General features: G+C 41.2%; 2 protein-coding genes across 4 annotated transcripts in view; one reads left to right on the top strand and one right to left on the bottom strand.

Moving 5' to 3' along the window:
- Ltn1 (listerin E3 ubiquitin protein ligase 1) overlaps positions 1–19957 on the top strand; it is a 63255-nt gene that overhangs the window by 34919 nt on the left and 8379 nt on the right. For both annotated transcript variants that reach the window (XM_026787140.1, XM_005345304.2), the window contains 8 exons: positions 541–683; positions 2184–2319; positions 2647–2791; positions 4232–4445; positions 4823–5060; positions 6437–6511; positions 9015–9201; positions 19133–19304. In XM_026787140.1, coding sequence (XP_026642941.1) covers positions 541–683; positions 2184–2319; positions 2647–2791; positions 4232–4445; positions 4823–5060; positions 6437–6511; positions 9015–9201; positions 19133–19304 — 1310 coding nt within the window. The remainder of the gene's footprint in view (positions 1–540; positions 684–2183; positions 2320–2646; positions 2792–4231; positions 4446–4822; positions 5061–6436; positions 6512–9014; positions 9202–19132; positions 19305–19957) is intronic.
- The window catches only part of N6amt1 (N-6 adenine-specific DNA methyltransferase 1), a 25067-nt gene continuing 23356 nt past the window's right edge, over positions 18247–19957 (bottom strand). Inside the window, exon 6 of one of the 2 annotated variants that reach the window (XM_026787148.1) lies at positions 18247–19156. In XM_026787148.1, the coding sequence (XP_026642949.1) occupies positions 19107–19156 (50 nt within the window). In that variant the 3' untranslated portion in view covers positions 18247–19106. The remainder of the gene's footprint in view (positions 19157–19957) is intronic. The other variant, XM_013353400.2, reaches the window with a different exon arrangement.

The raw sequence follows: 19957 nt of genomic DNA, 5'->3' as shown, positions 1-19957 counted from the left end.
AAAAAAAAAAAAAAAATTAAGAAATTTTACTTGAGATAACTTGATTCACTTATATGAAGTAATACAAAGGATGAAAATAACAATGTGTGTGTATATACACACACACAGATATATATATATATGTATACACACACACACACACATATATACCCTGTTCATCCATTGATACCGTTCTGTATAATAAGTTTTGGGGTTTTATTTGTATTGTTTTCTTGATGGTAGACATTGATCCCAGGGCTTTGTGAATGCCGGGTAAACACACTCTGCTACTAGACTGTATACAGTCCAGTCCACCAGCAGTAAAAGATAAAAGATCAGCATACCAAAGTTATATATGTTTACTTCAAATAAGCAGAAAAGATAAAAAGCAACAAATAAAAATAGCCATTTGAAATTAGCAATCACCAGTCTAATGTTTTCTTTTTTCTGGACAAGGATTATGATTAGACTTATTTTCCTTTAGAGTAGTCTGAATAACAGAATTTTGTGAAAGAGCTGTGATTATTGAATGACTGTAATTAATATTTTCTCTCTAAACAGTTTCTTCCCTCTAACAGAAGGTAATTTACATACCATCCAGAGTCTCTGTCCATTTTTGTCTAAAGAAGAAAAGAAAGAATTTAGTGCTCAATGTATACCTGCTTTTTTAGGATGGACTAAAGAAGACCTTTGCAGCATTAATGGTTAGTTGCTGGGTAATATATCATTTTAATTTCTTGAGTTTAATTAAGAATTTCTTAATATGTAAAACCAAAGGTACAAGTGACAAAGTACATTTGAGCTCGTTCCTCAAATATAAATAAGTATTTCCACCTTACAGTTTTGTTACTAGCCAAGATGGTAATTGTTAGGATGAATACCTGGAAGAGTGACTGTTGCCTCTTTTTGGAACAGGAGTGCTAGAGCCTTGTGGAAAAATGTATATCCAGAAGTACCCTATAATCATTTATTTTCTAGATATGGCTGTTTTTCATGTGGTACTGAGGTATCTAGGGCTTTCTGCATGCAAGACATAAGTAGATACCACTGAGCGGCTATAGCCTGAATCTTCCACCCATACAACTTTAAAGCCATGTCTCTTTTCTCCCTAGTCAACTCATGATTGAATATATAAAGGTACAAGAAAAGTTTTTATAGTATTTGAACATTTTTGAACTCTGCGCTGTGTTAGCTCATGTATTTATTGATTTAATAAGCCTCTCTGTGCAGTTTCTATTGTAGAAAAACAGAGGTCATGTTACATCCTGCTGTAACTGCTTGTAGCGGAGCACTGTATACTGCAAGGGAAATGGCAGAAAGGAGGGAGTTGCCACTGTTTCCAGTATCAGTGTCAGTTTTATAAAAAGAAGTACCTTGAATAATGTGTTGAAGGTTCGTGTTAGACCATGTATGCATGTTGGAAAGAGCCTTTCTGGCACACAGAAGCAGATAAGTGGAGATAGTTCCATTTAGCTGACATTTAACGTAAAGTTGGGAACAAAAGATGTTGGATAATCAGAAGGTGGGTTTTGAAATTGTAGGTTTCTGCTGGATGGTGGTGGCTTATGCCTTTGATCCCAACATTCAGAAGGCAGAGGCAGGTGGATCTCTGTGTGTTTGAGGCCAGCCTGATCTACAGAGCTAGTTCCAGGACAGGCTCCAAAGCTACACAGAGAAACCTTGTCTCAAAGAAAACAACAACAACAAAAAAAGGAAATAGGCTCCTTAGGAGAGAAGCTGATGAGCTGAGTGAGGCGGCCTTACTCACATAGCTCTTTTTAGAGTTAAACTGGGCACTGCGCAAGAAAGATTTGGCTTTTAAAATATATATAGAAAAATCGAAAAGGCCAGTTTAAAGTTCAGTGCAATGCATTTCCTGTTGCCTTCCCTTATCATTTCCTGTTCTGGACTACATGCAGGGTGGGCATGGAGACACACTTCTGCCATAGCATTGCAAAGGTCATTTGTAGACTCTTTACTAAATACCTTTTAAATAGATGTGTTGTGTAGGCCAGGCTTGTCTGGACATTGCATCCTCCTGCCTCCACCTCCGAAGTGCTGGATTGCAGGAATCTGTATCACTCCAGGCTCAAGCTTTTTAGAATCAGCAGCTTGTGCATTACATTTTTAGCTTTCCAAAGTGACTTTTGTTTATAGACGTTGTTTAAAATATATTTTTCTTTTCATTCTGAAATTTCCTTTAGGGGCTTTTGGACATCTTGCCATTTTCAATTCTTGCCTGCAAACCAGAAGTGTAGATGACAAACAGCTCTTGCATGGTATATTAAAAATTATAATAAGCTGGAAGGAACAGCATGAAGACATTTTTCTTTTCAGTTGGTAGGTAATACTTTATTTTCTCTCATACGAAATGTGGGCCCAGATTCTGTATTTTATATGTACATTTTTTTTTTTTTTCTGTTTTTTGAGGCAGACTTTCTCTGTGTAACAATCCTGGCTGTCCTGGAACTTGCTCTGTAGACCAAGTTGACCTGGAACTCACAGAGCTCCACTGCCCCTGCCTCCTGAGTACTAGGATTAAAGGCATACACCACCTGGCTTATATTTACAATTTTTTTGACTTAACAAAATTCTAGTGAATATTTAAGATATCATTTATGCATACCTGGATTACTTCCTAATCGAATGTCTTTGCCTTTATCACAGTAATCTGTCAGAAGCAAGTCCGGAGGTCCTTGGTATAAACATAGAGATCATGCGCTTCCTTTCCTTGTTTCTGAAGTACTGCTCACACCCTCTAGCGGAGAGTGAATGGGACTTCATCATGTGCTCCATGCTGGCTTGGCTGGAGGTAAACGAACTGGATGTGTCCTCACCTCTTTACTTTGTATTCAAAGCATGGTTGTAATTGATTCCTTTGTGAAGAAAATATTTAGAATACTTTGTAGATGTTCCTGAACTAGGTATTACTGGATAAGCCAGAAAAAGGATAGCGGTTTTATGAGTTCCAGGTGCCAGTTTGTATTTAAAATCTTCCCTTAACTTGTTTTAATTCAGTATTTGTAACACAGCCTTTTCAGGTTCAGTTTTATCATGGCAAGCTTTTTTGTTTGTTTGTTTTATTGTTTGGGGTCTTTCTTTCTCTCTCTCTCTTTCTTTCATTCATTTTCCTTCCTTCCTTTTCCTTTCTTTACAGGGTTTCTCTGTGTATCCTTAGTTATCCTGGAACTCACTCTGTAGACAAGCCTGGCCTCAAACTCAGAAATCACCTGCCTCTTACTCCTCAATGCTGAGATTAAAGGCGTGCACCATCACTGCTCAACTGGGTGTGATTAGTTTTCAAGCATGCTGTGACGTATGAGCAAAGTAATTTGTAAAAAATAAACATTTATAGGTTTGTTTCATAATTTATAAATTTAAATAAACTATATTTTAGAAATTATTTACAATTATAAACTATTTGTAAGTTATAATTTATAAATTGTTTATATTTTACAAATTTTATAAAATTTCATAAAATTTATAAAAGATAAAAGAAAATATTGAGCAGGGAATTTGTGTTTTTTTCATGAACCAAAGCAACTAGAAAAATAGTAATTTGTGACGTCTGTGATGTCAGGCCTGATATAGTCTGAATCTGCTTTGGCTGGTTAAAGCTGTATGAGTTAAGAATTTAGCTCCCAGCTGGGTGGTGGTGGCACTCAGGAGGCAGAGGCAGGCGGATCTCTGTGAGTTCAAGGCCAACCTGGTCTATAAGAGCTAGTTCCAGGACAGGCACCAAAGCTACAGAGAAACCCCCCCCCAAAAAAAAAAAAAAAAAAAAAAAAAAAAAAAAAAAAATAAAAAACAAGAAAAAAGAGAAGGAAAAAAAAATTGGTGTTTTTGGTGTTGGTTTTCTGCCCCCCCCCCCCCGCAAAAAAAAAAAGCTCCCATCTCATCCTAAACTTCTTTATTCTAAGATAACTTAATGTTTGACTTGTAGAGCTTTAAAGCATGTGTAGTTGATGTATACATGGCAAATGAAGATACTATTTCCTTCTATACCTTACAAGTTTAAAAAGTTCATTTCAGAATAAATTATTGTTAATTTCTTGGTATTTAATTTTGAAAGCTGTTCTGATGTAAATATACATGAATTTCTTTTGAACTATGCTTCAGCAACTATGTTCTACTCTTCCTCGTCTTCCTCCCTCCCTTCCTCCTCCACCTCTCTCTTCTTCCTCCATCCTGTATTATTTGTGGTGTTCTGGTAGTAGCCCGCTTATCTATTTCATCTCTATTGTTTCCTTAGACGACCAGTGAGAATCAGGCATTGTATTCTGTTCCACTTGTGCAACTGTTTGCCTGTGTCAGCTTTGATCTGGCCTGTGATCTCAGTGCCTTTTTTGACTCAGTAACTCCAGATACTGTTGGCAATCTTCCTGTAAATCTGATCAGCGAGTGGAAAGAATTTTTTTCTAAAGGCATCCACAGTTTGCTTTTACCTCTTTTGGTGACTGCTGTAGGTAAGTGCAAAGGGGCATAATAATGATACTTACCAGAGTGACTTGAAGAATTTAAATAAGCTTGGATTCTCGGAGGATTGGATTCGTCAGCTTGCATGCTGATGCTTCATGGTGCAGACCCAGAGAAAGAGGGCTTGGTATCCAGAGACCACTGCAGGCTAAGATAGATGATTGCGCAGAGCACATGGCTAGAACCCCTTTAAAAGGCATGCAGTAGAGGCCATTATAACAGTTGAGGGCAGTGAAAACATAATTGTTACCCTCAACTGTCAGGTCTTTTCTGAATGTTGTATCTAGTTTTCATAAATGATGTTTGATTTGATCGGTGCACTTACGCTGCTGTGTTTGACATGTATGTTTCTTCATTTTGATGTCAGGAGAGAACAAAGACCTGTCTGAAACGTCCTTTCAGAATGCAATGCTGAAGCCCATGTGTGAAACACTAACATACATCTCGAAGGACCAGCTGCTGAGTCACAAGCTCCCTGTGAAGTTGGTGGCCGGCCAGAAGACAAACCTGCCAGAGCACCTCCAGACCTTGCTCAATACTTTGACCCCACTGCTTCTCTTCAGAGCCAGACCTGTGCAAATTGCTGCTTATCACATGCTCTACAAGTAAGACAGCTTCAATCGAATGACCACTTTAGTCTCTAAAACATGCTGCGTATTGCATTTGCTTTTTTATTCACTGAGCCACCTTTCAACTGCTGACTTGTACTTTTTTTTTCTACAGTTTTTTCACTTTGTTTTTATAATTTTTAAAAGAAAACAAACTATCTTTTTTCATTTTACATACCAATCCCAGTTTTCACTCATTCCCTCCCATCCACTCCTCAGAGAGGGTAAGGCACATGCTTTGGGGAAGGTCCAAGGCCCTCCCTACTATATCTAGACTGAGAAAGGTATCCATCCAAACAGAATAGGTTCCCCAAAAGCTAGTACAAGCAGTAAGGATAAACATCCCACAGTCTGCCCCAGCCATACAACTGTCATCCACATTCAGAGGGACTAGTTTGGACCTTTGCTGTTTCCTTGTCCAGCTGGAGTTGGCGAGCTCCCATTAGCTCAGGTAAACTGTTTCAGTGGGTGTACCCAGAATGGTCTTGACCTCTTTGCTCATATTCTCACTCCGCCTGCTCTTCAACTGGATTTTGGGAGCTCAATCCAGCTCTGATGCAGGTCTTTGCCTCTGTTTCCAGGAGCGGATGGTTCTGTGGTGACATTTAAGGTATTCATCAGTCTGACTACAGTTAGTTCGGACACCTTCTCCTTTATTGCTTAGGGTCTTAACTGGGGTCATCCTTGTGGATTCCTGGGGATTTCTCTAGTGCCAGGTTTCTTGCTAGCCCCATAATGGCTCCCTCAACCAAAATATCTTTTTCCTTACTCTCATCTCTGTTTTTCCTCCATCTCAACTGTTCTGTTCCCTTAAGTTCTCCTGTGTGCACTGCCCCTGTGAACCGGTCCCGTCCAGCACTTTGGTTACCATAGCCAGCTTGATGGGCTGCACGTGACTCATGTCCATGATGGTGGTGATCATGCCGAGAGCCTGACTTGTACTTTTTAATCTTTAAAACAATTAAATGATGGCCGGGTGGTTGTGGTGCCTTTAATCTCAGCACTTGGGAGGCAGTGGCAGGTGGATCCCTTTGAGTTCAAGGCCAGCCTGGTCTATAAGAGTGAGCTCCAAGACAGGACAGGTTCCAAAGCTATGGAGAAACCCTGTCTCAAAAAACAAAAAACAAAACAAAAAAAGAAAGAAAATTAGAAATGAAAGGAGACTGGATAGTAATAGGAAGGACAAGTTTTTGACTTTATCATTTTTGTCCCTGTGTAATTCATGTTTATATAATCTTGACCAGAAGTAGTTATTTTGGAAAAGAATTATTGAAAGATAAACTCACCACATAGTATTTCTTTTTGGTCTAAAGCACAAGTTAACAATAGACAATTTGTTAAAAAGTGTTTAAAAATGGCGTTCTGCTTCTCAGACTGATGCCTGAATTCCCGCAGTATGACCAGGATAATCTGAAGTCATATGGAGATGAAGAGGAAGAACCTTCCTTGTAAGACTTTTTGCCTTGTTTGCTTTCATTTCACTTTTTTTGAGTGTGTGCTTACCGTGTGCTGTGTTGTATGTTTAGGTTACAGGGGAATGCTGGGTGTTGGTCCCCACTTTCCGTCTTGTCTGTGATAGTCGCCTGTTTGCTGCCTCAGTTTGCCCTGGGGACTCTCCTGTCTACCTCCCATCTTGCTCTATAGGGTGGGGACTAAAGAAATGTGCTGCTGCATAGAGCCTTTCATGAGCTCTGGGATCCAAATTTAGGTCCCTAGGCTTGTGTAGTAAGTGCTTTGCCCACCAAGTCACCCCAGTCCCATTTTCCTCTTATAATTTGGCTTGCCAGATTCTTATAAAGAAGCTCAAAAATCCTCTGACTTCAGAATTTGTACTAATGATGTATGCATAATTTTGTATGCATAAGTTTTGGAAGTTCCATAGGGCAAATGAAATCCTAAGTTCATGTTAACTACTTTCTCTTTATTTTTAAAATAATTTTATGCCAGGCGGTGGTGGGGCATGCTTTTAATCCGAGCACTTGGGAGGCAGAGGCAGGAGGATCTCTGTGAGTTCGAGGCCAATCTGGTCTACAAGAACTAGTTCCAGGACAGGCTCCAAAGCTACAGAGAAACCCTGTCTTGAAAAACCAACCAACCAACCAAACAAAAAATGTAATTTTACTTGAATGGGTGCTATATATATATATATCAGTGTCCTCGGAGGGCTAAAGAGTGTCCTCCTGGAACTGAGGTTGATAGATGATTGTGAGTTGCCATGTGGGTGCCAGGACTCAAATCTTGGTCCTCTCCAATAGCATACAGTGCTCTTAACTATTGAGCCATATCACCAGACCCCATACTTTCTCTCTTAATTGCTGTGGAACATAGTTGTGTGCGCTCCAGTTCATAAAATCTTTCTTTGGCTATGTGGTAGCTGTGGAAATAGTGAGGTAGTTCAGTTATCTGTTGAGCCCTGTTTTGTTCACAGAATTTAAGTGCAGAGGGGTAAGTACAATGTTTAGTAAGCACTTTATTTTTGGTAAGGGCTGTTGTGGAGTATTTGTTTACCCTGTGTGAAGATGTGTCATTGTGATTGGTTTAATAAAAAGCTGAATGGCCAATAGGTAGGCAGGAGAGAATAGGTGGGACTTGTGGGAGAGAGAGGAACTTTGGGAAGAAGAAAGGTGGGGAGACACAGCGAGACACTAAAGAAGTTGGACATACGGAACAGAGGAGAGGTAACTGAGCCACATGGCAGAATGTAGATTAATAGAAACAGATTAACTTAAGTTATAAGAGCTAGTTGGGAAAAAGCCTAAGCTATAGGCTAAGCTTTTATAGTTAATAATAAGTCTCCATGTCGTTTTTTGTGAGCTGGCAGCCCAGAGGAAAGTCCAACTATAGGGGGCTTGCAATCTAGTGGATGCTGCTGCGCTGTGGTATACTGTATAGTGTGTGTCAAGTACACTGGGCAAAGACACCAAAGTGTGACTGTTCAGATGTACATGGGAAATGGTGAGTGTGTGTCGCTGTTTTATTCAGTTATTCAGCAAACTCTATGAGAGAAAGAATTTCTTTTCCCTGCTCCACCTCCCATATCACCCAAAATGCTTCCTGGACTATAGTAAGCTCACAAGTAGTTCTCATTTGTTCAGTGGGAGTCAAAACAAACTATGCTGTACAAAGCAGGGAGGATATAGTGGAAGAGCTATAGCAGTAGTTAAGGAGCAGGATAAGAGATGGTGTTAGAAATGGTGTTATTGGGCCAGGGAGCTGGGTCAGTAGGTAAGAACCCTTTCCGTGAAGCATGAGCACCCCAGTTGAAATCCCCAGTACCTGCTTAAAAGCCAAGTATGGCCACATGTGCCTGTTAACTCAAGATTGAGGGCAGGGGTGTCAGACAGGCAGGTGCCCAGGGATTACTGCCAGCCAGAGTAGCCTAAACAGTGAATGTCAAGTGTCGGGTTCAGAGAGGAGACCTTGTCTGAAGTGATAAAGGAAGAAACCTGATGTTCTCTGCTGGCCTCCACATGCATATGATCTGGGCAAATGCATGCATATGCCACACATAGCCTGGGAAGATGGAATCATTAAGGGTTTAGGCCATGGTATGCCACCTGCTAATTCTACAGGAGGTAAAGCACAAAAGAAGCAACCTGAGGTGGAACCCTTCCAAAAGTTAGATAGCAGTATTGGACGGCAGTATGGAAAGCGAGTTCAGACCTGATATTTGTAAGATAGCAATGACAAGAATAGGAATGCTTGGTTCATGAAATGGCAGAAACTTGGATTAAGTCTAGGCTCATGAGCTAGCAGCAGGAAGCCCACAGGGGAAACTTGCACAAAAATGAAAGAACCAGGCTAGAGGGCTAGTGATCAGGTGTTGACCTCTAGTGTCTGTTTTTATAGCATGGGAACATGTTTTTGGAAAATAGAGGATTTTTCAATGCTTGTTAGTTTTTAAGTAAATTGTTGGGAGACAAGTAAATGGTACTTGTTGTTGTCTCCCAGGTCACCGCCGGCAGCACTGATGTCTCTTCTTAGCACTCAAGAGGACTTGCTGGAGAACGTCCTGGGCTGTGTTCCTGTGGGGCAGATCGTTACCATTAAGCCGCTGAGCGAGGATTTCTGCTATGTTCTGGGGTACCTCCTTACGTGGAAACTAATACTTACTTTCTTCAAAGCTGCTTCGTCTCAGGTAAATAGAACCAGGACATCTTTGGAGTGGTGGGGTGCTATGAAGTAAACCCTGTGACGACTTTGGACTGTTGTGCTGACATGTCTTTCTCAAAGAACCTTCCTGTCTTTTTGACTCACAGTGAGGATGCCCTACGTTTTAATCAAACCCTGACCAGCCAGGGTCATTACCTGCGGTCAAAATTGTTGTTACTTTTTTTTTTTAATATTTATTTTTATTTTATGTGCGTTGGTGTTTTGCCTGTACCAACAGACCAGTATGTCTGTAAGGGTGTTGGATTCCCTGGAACTGGAGTTACAGGCAGTTGTGAGCAGCTATGTGGGTGCTGGGAATTGAATCTAGGTCCTTTAGAAGAACAGTCAGTGCTCTTAACCCCTGAGCCATCTCTTCAGCCCCTGTTGCTACTTTCTTACTCTTCCAAATGCACGGAGTCCCCCCCCCCCCCCCCCGCTCCCCCAGAGTGGATCCTGGAAATGGGTGGGGACCATTTTTTTCTCCTATACTTTAGGAAAAGATCCTTTTATGATTTGACTTTGTACTAGCAATGATTTTAGAGAATTGGAATTAGGTCTTGCAGTTCTAGAAGCCACCATCTCATGTGTTTGTTTGTTTTTCAAGACAGGGCTTTTCTTTGTAGCCCAGGCTGCCATAGAACTCACTCTGTAGACCAGGCTGGCCTTGAATTCATGTCCGCCACTGCCTCCCGAGTGCTGGGATTAAAGTGTGCACCACCACCTCCCAGCTTGGAAACCACCGTCTTACTGTAGAGATTCACTTGCTACATCACTGAAAACCACAGGCTTCGAAAGACTACCCAGTGTCATGAGCTGTATGGCCTCTGTGTCCACCCAGTGAAATAGCCTAATAGTATTCAGTTACTGCATTGGCCACTAGATGTCACTGTTAGCTCACAGTTCAGAAGAGAGATGGCTGTCTTTCACCCCCTCCTTTTCCTGCTTCTCTGCCTCTGTTATCCTCTTTCCTTCTTTCATTCTTCAGGTAGAATCTCTTTGTGTAATCCAGACTGGACTTCAACTCAGATCTGCTGCCTCAGCCTCTCCAAGTCTAGCATTGTAGGTGTGTGCTATCCTGTACAATTTTACCTTTTATTTCTTCAGGAACACTCACACTTTATCTAAGAATAAGCAGACAACAAAAGCCCCTCTTTTTGTCAGTTGTGAGCCATGATCTTTATCCTGCCTGAGGCCCCTGAGTGCTGGGATTAAAGGTGTTCACTTTCATCTCAATGTCAGACTAGTTTAATCAGCCTTGGTGTCTCTGTTAGTGTCAGCACAAAAATGCTCAGCTGAGGACTTCTTGTTCAAAGTGTACGTAACTGCTTTTGATATTCTTTTCCGAATTTTTAAATTGTACTTGTTGTTGTTTATACCCATGCCTTAGTACAAATATATTAGTTTGTACACTTTTTTTGTCTTTTTTGTCTTTGTTTTTGTTTTTGAGACAGGGCTTCTCTGTATAGCCTTTGCTGTCCTGGAACTCATTTTGTAGATCAGGCTGTCCTAGAATACTCAGGGATTGTGCCTGTCTCTACCTCAGAGTGCTGGGATTAAATTAGAATAGGACAAAGCAATCAAGAAAAGGCCAGAAACATGCATACATATTTACACACTCAGGAATCCCAGTAAAATCTGAAAACTGAAACCCATAATATATACACAAAGGACCTGCAAAGTAGAAAAAGAAAAAAAAGCAAAAAACAAACAGCAACAACAGACTGCCCTGACTTAACATTATGAGACAAAAAACAAACACAAACCCTCCAAAGATGCCATGGAGTTCATTTCTGTTGGTCATCTGCTGCTGGCGTGGGACCTACCCTTAAGAGCAGTTTGTTTCTTCAGTAGGACTTTCTTAGAGAAAACTAATTTTTTTTCATTTGCACATGGTTTATCATTTGGAAATAGCTTCTGGGTTAGGGTGTGTGTGTGCCAACTTCTAGCTCTAGGACCCTATCTGGTGCAGACCCGTGTGGGTCCTGTGTGGGTCCTGTGCGTGACCAGCAGCATTTCCTGTTGAGCCTGAAATGGGAACAGTCAGAGTGACACAATACATTATTCCAATGAGCTGAATTCTGAAATGAATCGAGAGTGTTTAAAAAATGTAATTGTGGGTTATCTTATCTTCTCAAAAAACCCTTGGCACATTGGACTGAAGTGGAAACAAACCCATGTGCATTTTATTCCAGTTGTTAGAAGTATGCTATTTTAACAGATGCATCAAACATAACAGTTACAGATCCATGGGGTGTCATGGACCATTCCCGTACACGTTTCGTAGCTTTTTAGTGACATTCCCCTGTGTGGAGTACAGACTTCATGTGTTAGATTAGTTGCAGTTAGGAAGCTGCTGTTATCCTCAGAGCTTAGCACCCAGTCCATACTGTGGCTCCTAGCAGTCATCCCCCAGCCTCTTCCTCCTCCAGGGGCTCCATAGCACATCTCATTAAGTTGCCTGGGTTTGTTCCCTGTGTAGCCAGGCTTGAATTCATGTGGACCACCATGTCTGGCTGGAGAGTGTTCTGCTGTGTGTGGTACCACATTTTCTGTTGATAAGCATTTAGGATATTGGCACTTCTGGGCTGTCGTTAAATATTGTTGTGACTCGTGTGTATGTCTTTTTGTGAGGATAAATTTTCATTTTTCTTGCATCATCAACCCCAAAGGGGAATTTTCTGGGTCATAGTCATGTTTTTATTGTGGTCATTGATATGATTGATAAACTTCCTTTTCTATTTTTTTTTTTTTTTAATTTACAAGTTGGGTTGGAGAGATGGCTCTGTGGTAAAGAGCACGGACTACTCTTTCAGATGACCAGGATTCAATTCCTGGCACCCACATGGCAGCTTACGATTGTCTGTGATTCCAGTTCCAGAGGACCTGAGACCCTCACATAGACATACATGCAGACAATACACCAATGCACATGAAATAAAATAAATAAGTTATAAATAAATAGGTTTAAAAAATGTACAGGTGCCCTGCGGTTGTGGTGCACACCTTTAATTCCAGCACTCAAGAGGCAGAGGCAGAACTCTGTGAGTTTAAGGCCAGCCTGGTCTATAGCATGAGTTTCAGGACAGCCAGGAGTGTAACACAAAGAAACCCTGTTTCAAAAAACCCCCCAAAAAAAAGAGAGAGAGAGAGAAGAAAAAAAAATTTACAGACAATATATTTTAATCATATTCTTTTCCCTCCCACAACTGTCCCCATACCTTCCCTACTCTTCCTCCCCCAACTTCTCCCCCCCCCACCAGAAACCCTGGAGTCTGTTTTGTGTGGCCTGCCCTGAAATATAGCAGATATGCACAGTGACTCTCCACAGGAGAGAACTGACTTTACTCTCCCTGCAGATATCAATCACAAATGGCTTCCCCTTTTCTGAGCTGGGCTTTGGTTTGAACCTGTGTAGCTCTTGTGCGTACTGTCCCAGTGTCAGTGACTTCATTGTGTGCCCTGCTGTGCCTGGATGACTCATCGCTCACCTCTGGCTCTACCGTCTTCCTGCCTCTTCACATACATGCCTGAGCCTTGAGGGGAGGTGTTTGATAAAGAATCCCACTTAGGGCCGAGTTCCCCGAACTTTCTCACTCTGCACACTGCCCAGTGGTAGATCTCTTTGTTAATTACCATCTACTACAAGGAAGAAGCTTCTGTGCCGGGGGCTGAGTGATACACTGATCTAATTAATATTAAAGCAGTATGTCATTAGGAGCCATTTTATTGTTATGTTCCTTCAGCAGAATAAAAGTGCCATTTTCCTGGGCCTGCCCATGACCTTTCTAGTTTGATGTTCTTGGCCACCTTGGCAGTGTCAGGCAGGTATGGGTTCTATCTTAGGGAGTAGGCTTTAAATAAAAAAGAAAAAAGTTTGTTTACTCCCATAAAATTTGTGGCACTATCGTATAGTACGTCATGGAAGCAGGTTGCTCTTGTAGGTCCAAGACCATGGACCCTATGCAGTAGGAGGGAAACTTATGGTTGGCCACTGACTCCATTCCTCCATGTTTCTTGACTTAAGTCATATCTTCAACAATGGGGCCTTACCATCAGGTTGTGGAAATAGCCTATACTGTATGAGAGGGTCGGTGGAACCCCTTTGACTCAAGAAAATGTAACCGATTCCTGGCACTGGAGGTTTTACTTGGCATATAATGTCTGGTTGGGCCCTTCTCTCTCCATTTATATGGTAACTACTCCATCCAAATTCCTATTATCTTCTATAATAGTAGTTTTCCATATGACTTTTCAAAAAGGCTGTTAGTGTTTTCTCTCTCCATATTTATTTCTTTTTTTTTTTTTTTTTGGTTTTTTCGAGACAGGGTTTCTCTGTAGCTTTGGAGCCTGTCCTGGAACTAGCTCTGTAGACCAGGCTGGTCTCGAACTCACAGAGATCCGCCTGCCTCTGCCTCCCGAGTGCTGGGATTACAGGCGTGCGCCACCACCGCCTGGCCATATTTATTTCTTTATACTTATCTTCCATCCCCCTCCCCATAATCCTCCTATGTCTTTATCTCTCTATAACACTATATTCTATTGATTTTTCTCTTCCTTGGGAGATCTTCTCCTCCCTTGGTCACTTATTAGGTACATAACTTTTGGTTATTTGTATTGAAACACACATATCTAAAGCTTAAAAGGTAATGTTCACATACAATAGAAAGCATACAATATTTGCCCTTTTGAGTCTGGGTCACTCACTCAGGATACTTGTTTCTGACTCCATCATTTACCTGTAAACTTCAGCCAAATAATATTCCACTGGGAAAGTGCACCCACATTTTCTTTGTGCATTTATCATTTGATGGACGTCTAGGCTGTTTCCAAAATCTGATTATTATGAATGGAGCAGCAATGAACATGGATGAGCAAATGTCTCTGTAGTAAGATGTGGGTATGCCGTGCAGTGGGGTAGCTGGATCAAATGGTAGATCAATTTTCAGCGTTTTGAGAAACATCCACACTGCTTTCTGTAGAGGCTGTACAAGTTTGCACTCCCACCAGCAGTGAATAAGTATTCTTCCCCTGCATCCTCACCGGCATCTTTTATTGACCTTAGCCATTATGACTATGGGTAAGATGAGATTTCAAAATAGTTCTAATTTGCATTTCCTTGATGGCTAAAGATATTGAACATTTCTTTAAGTGTTTCTCAGCTGCTTGTATTTCATCTTTTGAGAACTCCTGTTTAGTTCCATACCCCATTTTAAAACTGGGTTGTTTCTTGATGTCCTTTTGTTTTGTAAAGTATTCTAGATACTAACCCTTTATCAGATGTATATTTGGTAAAGATTTTTTCTCCATTCTTCCGTTTTGCCTGATTGATTGTGTTATTTGCTGTGCAGAAACTTTTTAGCTTCATGAGGTTCCATGTAATAGGTCTTTCTTGTCAGATGGTCTTGAACCACCAGTTCCCAAATAAAGACAAGGAAACTTAATTATGAAAGCTTGGCCTTTAGCTTAGTCTTGTTCCCAGCCAGCTCTTATAACTTAAATTAACCTATTTCTATTTATCTATGTTCTGCCATGTGTCTTTTTACCTCTCTTCTATTATGTGTGTCCAATTTCCTCCATGTCTCTCTGGTGTCTTGTTGTAATTGGTAATATGAGCAGCGGGGCTGCGCCCCCAGCACCCCGGCTAGCTTATGCCCCGAAATAACAACACACAAATTGTATTCATTTAAACACTGCTTGGCCCATTTTTATCTAGCCTCTTCTAGGCTAATTCTCACATATTAATTTAGCCCATTTCTAATCATCTATGTAGCACCGGTCTTACTGGGAAGATTCTAGCCTACGTCCATCCTGAGTCGGAGCTTCATCGCGTGCATCTTCCCGGGAGCTGGGAGCATGGTGTCTCTCTGAGGTGTCTGCCCCCGAGAGGAGAGCTGTCGAGTCTGAGCTCACTTCCTCTTCCTCCCAGCATTCTGTTCTGTTTACTCCTCCCACCTATGTTTTAACCTATGAGGGCCAGCCAAGCAGTTTCTTTATTACTTAACCAATGAAATCAACAGATTGATATATGACCCTCCCACATCAGTGTCTCCCATGTATTTAGATTCATCCTCTGTGTTTCTCTTCCCAGAAGTCTACCTACTCTCTCCTGCTTAGCTATTGGTCATTCTGCTCTTTATTAAACTAATCAGAAGGCACCTTTCACATAATGTGATCAAATATCCCGCAACATCCTGCATGCATTTATTAATTGTTGATCTTAGTGCCTGTGCTATTAGTGTACTGTTCAGAAAGCCCTTTCCTGTGTCAATAAATTCAAAACCATTATTTTATTTTTTCTCTCTCTTTCTTCTTTCTCTTTTGTTTTGAGACAGGGTTTCTCTGTGTGTAGCCCTGACTCTCTGTGCTTTGTAGACCAGGCTGGCCTTGAACTCACAGAGATCTACCTGCCTCTGTCTCCCCAATGCTGGGACAAAAGGCTCGTACCACTGCTGCCTGGCTCCCTATTTACTCTTTTATCAGAATAAGCATATCTGGTCTTCTGTCAAGGTCTTTGGTCCATTTGGAGTTGAGGTTTTTGCATTGTGATAGATATGAATCTATTTCATTCTACATGCAGATAACAGGTTGACAAAGACTGTTGAAGATGATATTTTTTTTTCCTTCCAATGTGTACTATTGGCTGCTTTATTAAAAATCGATGTCCATAGGTATGTGGAGTGTTTTCCCGGATCTTCAATTCCATTCCACTGATAGACATATCTATTTTTATATCAATACCATGCTGTTTGTATTACAATAGCTCTATGATACAACTTGGACTCTGGGATGGTGATTTGTCCAGCAGTTCTCTTATTATTCGGGATGGCCTTAGCTATTCTCAGTTTTTTGTTTGTTTGTTTGTTTTTCAACATGAAGTTGAAGATCTTTTTTTCAATTTCTGGGATTGTGTTAGAATTTTGATGGGGATTGTGTTGAGTCTGTGGACTGCTTATAACAGGATGGCCATTTTCACAGTATTAATCCTTCCAATACATGAACTTCTATCCAGTGCTTTAAACATGTTGATTTCTGTATGTTTGTGTGTTGGTATGAGCTTGTAACTGTGGACACCTTTGGAGTCCAGAAGAGGGCGTAGAATGTCAGGTCCTGTGTAGCTGGAGGGACTGGAGGCTGTGAGCTGCCCTGCATCTGCAAGAGCAGCAGGTGGTCTGAACTTAGGAGCCATCCTTCCTTCCAGCTTTTTTTTTTTTAATTTTTTTTTAATGTCTCACTGTGCAGACCAGACTGATTTGGAACTTCCTGTTTAGCCCAGGCTAGTTTCAGCTTGTGGCAGTATGACAGTATTTCTGCCTTACCTTCCCAAGTGCTGGGGTGACAGAGATAGGCCAGCATCACATCTGGGCTTTCAAACTGTTGCAACAATAATACATAAAAATCACACCCACAGAGATAGAATTTTTATCTGATTTTTCTTAAAGGCTTTACTTAATTTTTGATTATGTATATATGTAGTGGTAGTGAGCGGTGGGTACCCAGAGCTTCTGGAACTAGAGTTACAGGCAGTTATGAGCTGCCTGACGTGGTGCTGGGAACCAAACTAAGATCCTCTGGAAGAGCTGCACACACTTTGAACCATCGAGCTGTTTATGTAACCCTCTGTTGTTGTGGAATATTATTTTAAGATATTATTTACATTTATTTATGCTGTGGAACATTTGTCTTAATGATGCAAAGATATGTTGCATTCTTTTATGTTGGTTGCTTTTGTTTAACTCTGTGAAACTATGATGCTTTGCCTGACTAAAGTGTCTTATTGTTTAATAAAGATCTTGAACAGCCAGTAGGTAGGCAGGAGCAAGGATAGGCGGGGCTGGGAGGCAGAGAGAATAAATCTGGGAAGAAGAAATCAAGGAATACGAGAACAAGGAAAGGAGGACGCTAGTGTCCAGCCACTCACACACAGCCAGTCATGGAGTGAGAGTAAAAGTAAGAAAGGGAAAAGCCCAGAGGCAAAGGTAGATGGGATAATTTAAGAAACAAGCCAAGCTGAGGCCGGGCATTTATGAATAATAATAAGCCTCTGTGTGATTTATTTGGGAGCTGGGTGGTACCCCCTGTCCCCAAAGAGTAAGGAACAAAAGAGCCGGGGGGGGGGATAATAACCAACTACACCTTGATGTTTGTATTTTGAGACAGTTTCATGTAGCCAAGGCTGGCCTCAATTTCATGAAGTAGTCTAGGATGTCCTTGAACTTCTGATCCATTTGCCTCTACCCCTCAAGTTCTGGGATTATAGGTGTGTGCCACCACCGCCCCGGCTGACACCTGTGCAGTTTTTAATGCAGTGTTGGAATCAACCATAGAGCACACAGAAGGGAATGCACTTAGGATGTCGGCTTGTGTGGCTTGTCAAAGTGAGCCATCTTGTTGACCTCTGTATTTACTTTTATCTGTTTATTATTTGAAAATATGGCATTGACATCAGGATGCTTTACAAAAGCAATTAACCCTTTGTTTTTGTGTTGCACAATTTGGGTTCATTTGATTGCTCTCTCCTGATTAATTTTCAGCAGAGGTGCTTGCCACAAGTCATGTGCCGTACTCCCTTAGGCATGTTAATGCCTGCGCTGGCATACTGGGTGCTGTACAGCTTGAATACTCTGTAAAGGGTCTCTGTAGTAGGAGGCCGCTTGTTTGTTCCCGGCTACCCTGACTCGAAATAATCACACAGAAACCATATTATTTGCAACACTGTTCAATTGCTTAAACATATTGCTAGCTTACTCTTATATCTTAAATTATTAAAAAAATAATTTCTATTATTTTATATTTCACCATGAGGCTTGTGGCCTACTGGCAAGGTTCCGGCTGACGGTTTGCATCTTTCTCTGGTGGCTTCATGGAGTCTCGCTGACTCTGCCTGCTCTCTCTCTCTCTCTCTCTCTCGCTCTCTCGCTCTCTCGCTCTCTCGCTCTCTCGCTCTCTCGCTCTCTCTTCCAGCCTGGCTATGTTCTGTTAAGTCATTGGCTTCTTTATTCATTAGCCAATAAAAGCAACACATAGACAGAAGGACTTCCCACACCATTTCTGTGTCTAGATGTCTTCGTTGTGAAGGTGTTTTGTCAGCATGCCTACAGAACCAGCTCCAGATCTTAGAGCTCTGGTGTGAGCTGTGGCACAAAGAAAGGAGTCCTCATGGAACTGTTGCAGAGACCAGAGCAGTGACGATGTGGGAAGCGCAGGCTGCGTTATTGAGAGACAAGTAGTTATGAAACATGGGAATCACACAGAGTCCTGGGGTGCTCCCAGGGTGCCAGATTTTCCTAATTTTAAGAGGGACTATAAATCCATATTTTTATATAGAATTTCCTGTTTGGTGGTAAACAATTAAAGACATTTTGGGTTACTCATCCGTGTGTTCTGTTCTAAAAGAATGCTATAATATTTGATATAAAGTTAATCTTGAAAATGAGATTAGTTTTTCTCAGGAATTTGCAAGATTAAAGACTGTGGTGTGGAAGAAATGTGTGGGAGGGTGTGAGTTAGTCATCTGTGGGGAATAGCAACTACACATCTTGACTCAAATAGAACCTACAAACCAGTTTGGCTGTAAGAATGGGAAAATGATTTGAGAAAAATATTAGAAGCATACATCTAATAATGGCATTGCTGGTTTGTGAGGAAATGTGCAGTACCATGTCGTGTCATCTTAGGAAATAAAGATGTGCGTATCCTTTGTAGGAGGCCCCTGCACTGGAGCCCCCAGCACTCTCTCTGTTTCGTTGGGGCCAGGGATGAGACTCCCGTCTCAGTGCATGGTCGTGCTCTGCCTCTGCCCTACAGCACAAGTAGAGCACCGTGTTGAGATGCAGCTCATGGAGCACAGTAGTCTGTTAGAGTTTGTCTTTTGTCTTGGCTTAGTTGACTTTACTAATACATTCTTTGCTTTCCACCAGCTTCGTGCTCTGTATTCAATGTACCTTAGGAAAACAAAGAGTTTGAATAAATTACTCTATCATCTGTTCAGACTTATGCCAGAGAATCCTACTTATGGAGAGACAGCTATTGAGATATCAAATAAGGACCCCAAAACATTCTTCACTGAGGAACTTCAGCTGAATATTAGAGGTCAGTGGTCTACACATGTGTATCTTTCTTAGAGCCTTGATAAGACCAAGTTGTACTAAAGTTCTTGGAGCTATGGAGGATAATCCCGAATAGAAATCTTACCCATGTGTGTGCTGAAATGCAGGATTTTACAAATTTATCCAGTAGGACAGATTGCTGGATCTTATGGATGAGGTTGTAAAGAATTTAATTTGTTTTTGAAGTTTAGTATTCTGTATGAGGTTTATTTGTTTTTGTTTTTGAAGATAGGGTTTCACTGTGGCTTTAGATAGCCTGGAATTCTATAGGCCAGGATGGCCTTGAATTCACCTGCCTACTTCTGGGATTAAAGGCACGTACCACCATGCCCAGCTATATTTAATTAATGGAATAAAAATAAGTTAGAAGTTTGTGTTCTTCACCTGGAAACTTGGGTTTTAGTTAAGGACATAGACACATAGTACACCTGGCTCTATTGTCATAATTATAAATTTATCTATGAAGAACTGCTAAGGGGCTGGAGAGATAGCTCAGAGGTTAAGAGCATTGCCTGCTCTTCCAAAGGTCTTGAGTTCAATTCCTAGCAACCACATGGTGGCTCACAACCATCTGTAATGAGGTCTGGTGCCCTCTTCTGGCCTGCAGGGATACACACAGACAGAATATTGTATACA

This window comes from Microtus ochrogaster, chromosome 2 (assembly GCF_000317375.1).
Source record: "Microtus ochrogaster isolate Prairie Vole_2 chromosome 2, MicOch1.0, whole genome shotgun sequence".
Lineage (NCBI taxonomy): Eukaryota > Metazoa > Chordata > Mammalia > Rodentia > Cricetidae > Microtus > Microtus ochrogaster.
Note: the sequence above shows the minus strand (reverse complement) of the source record. Positions and strands in the feature narration are given on the sequence as shown.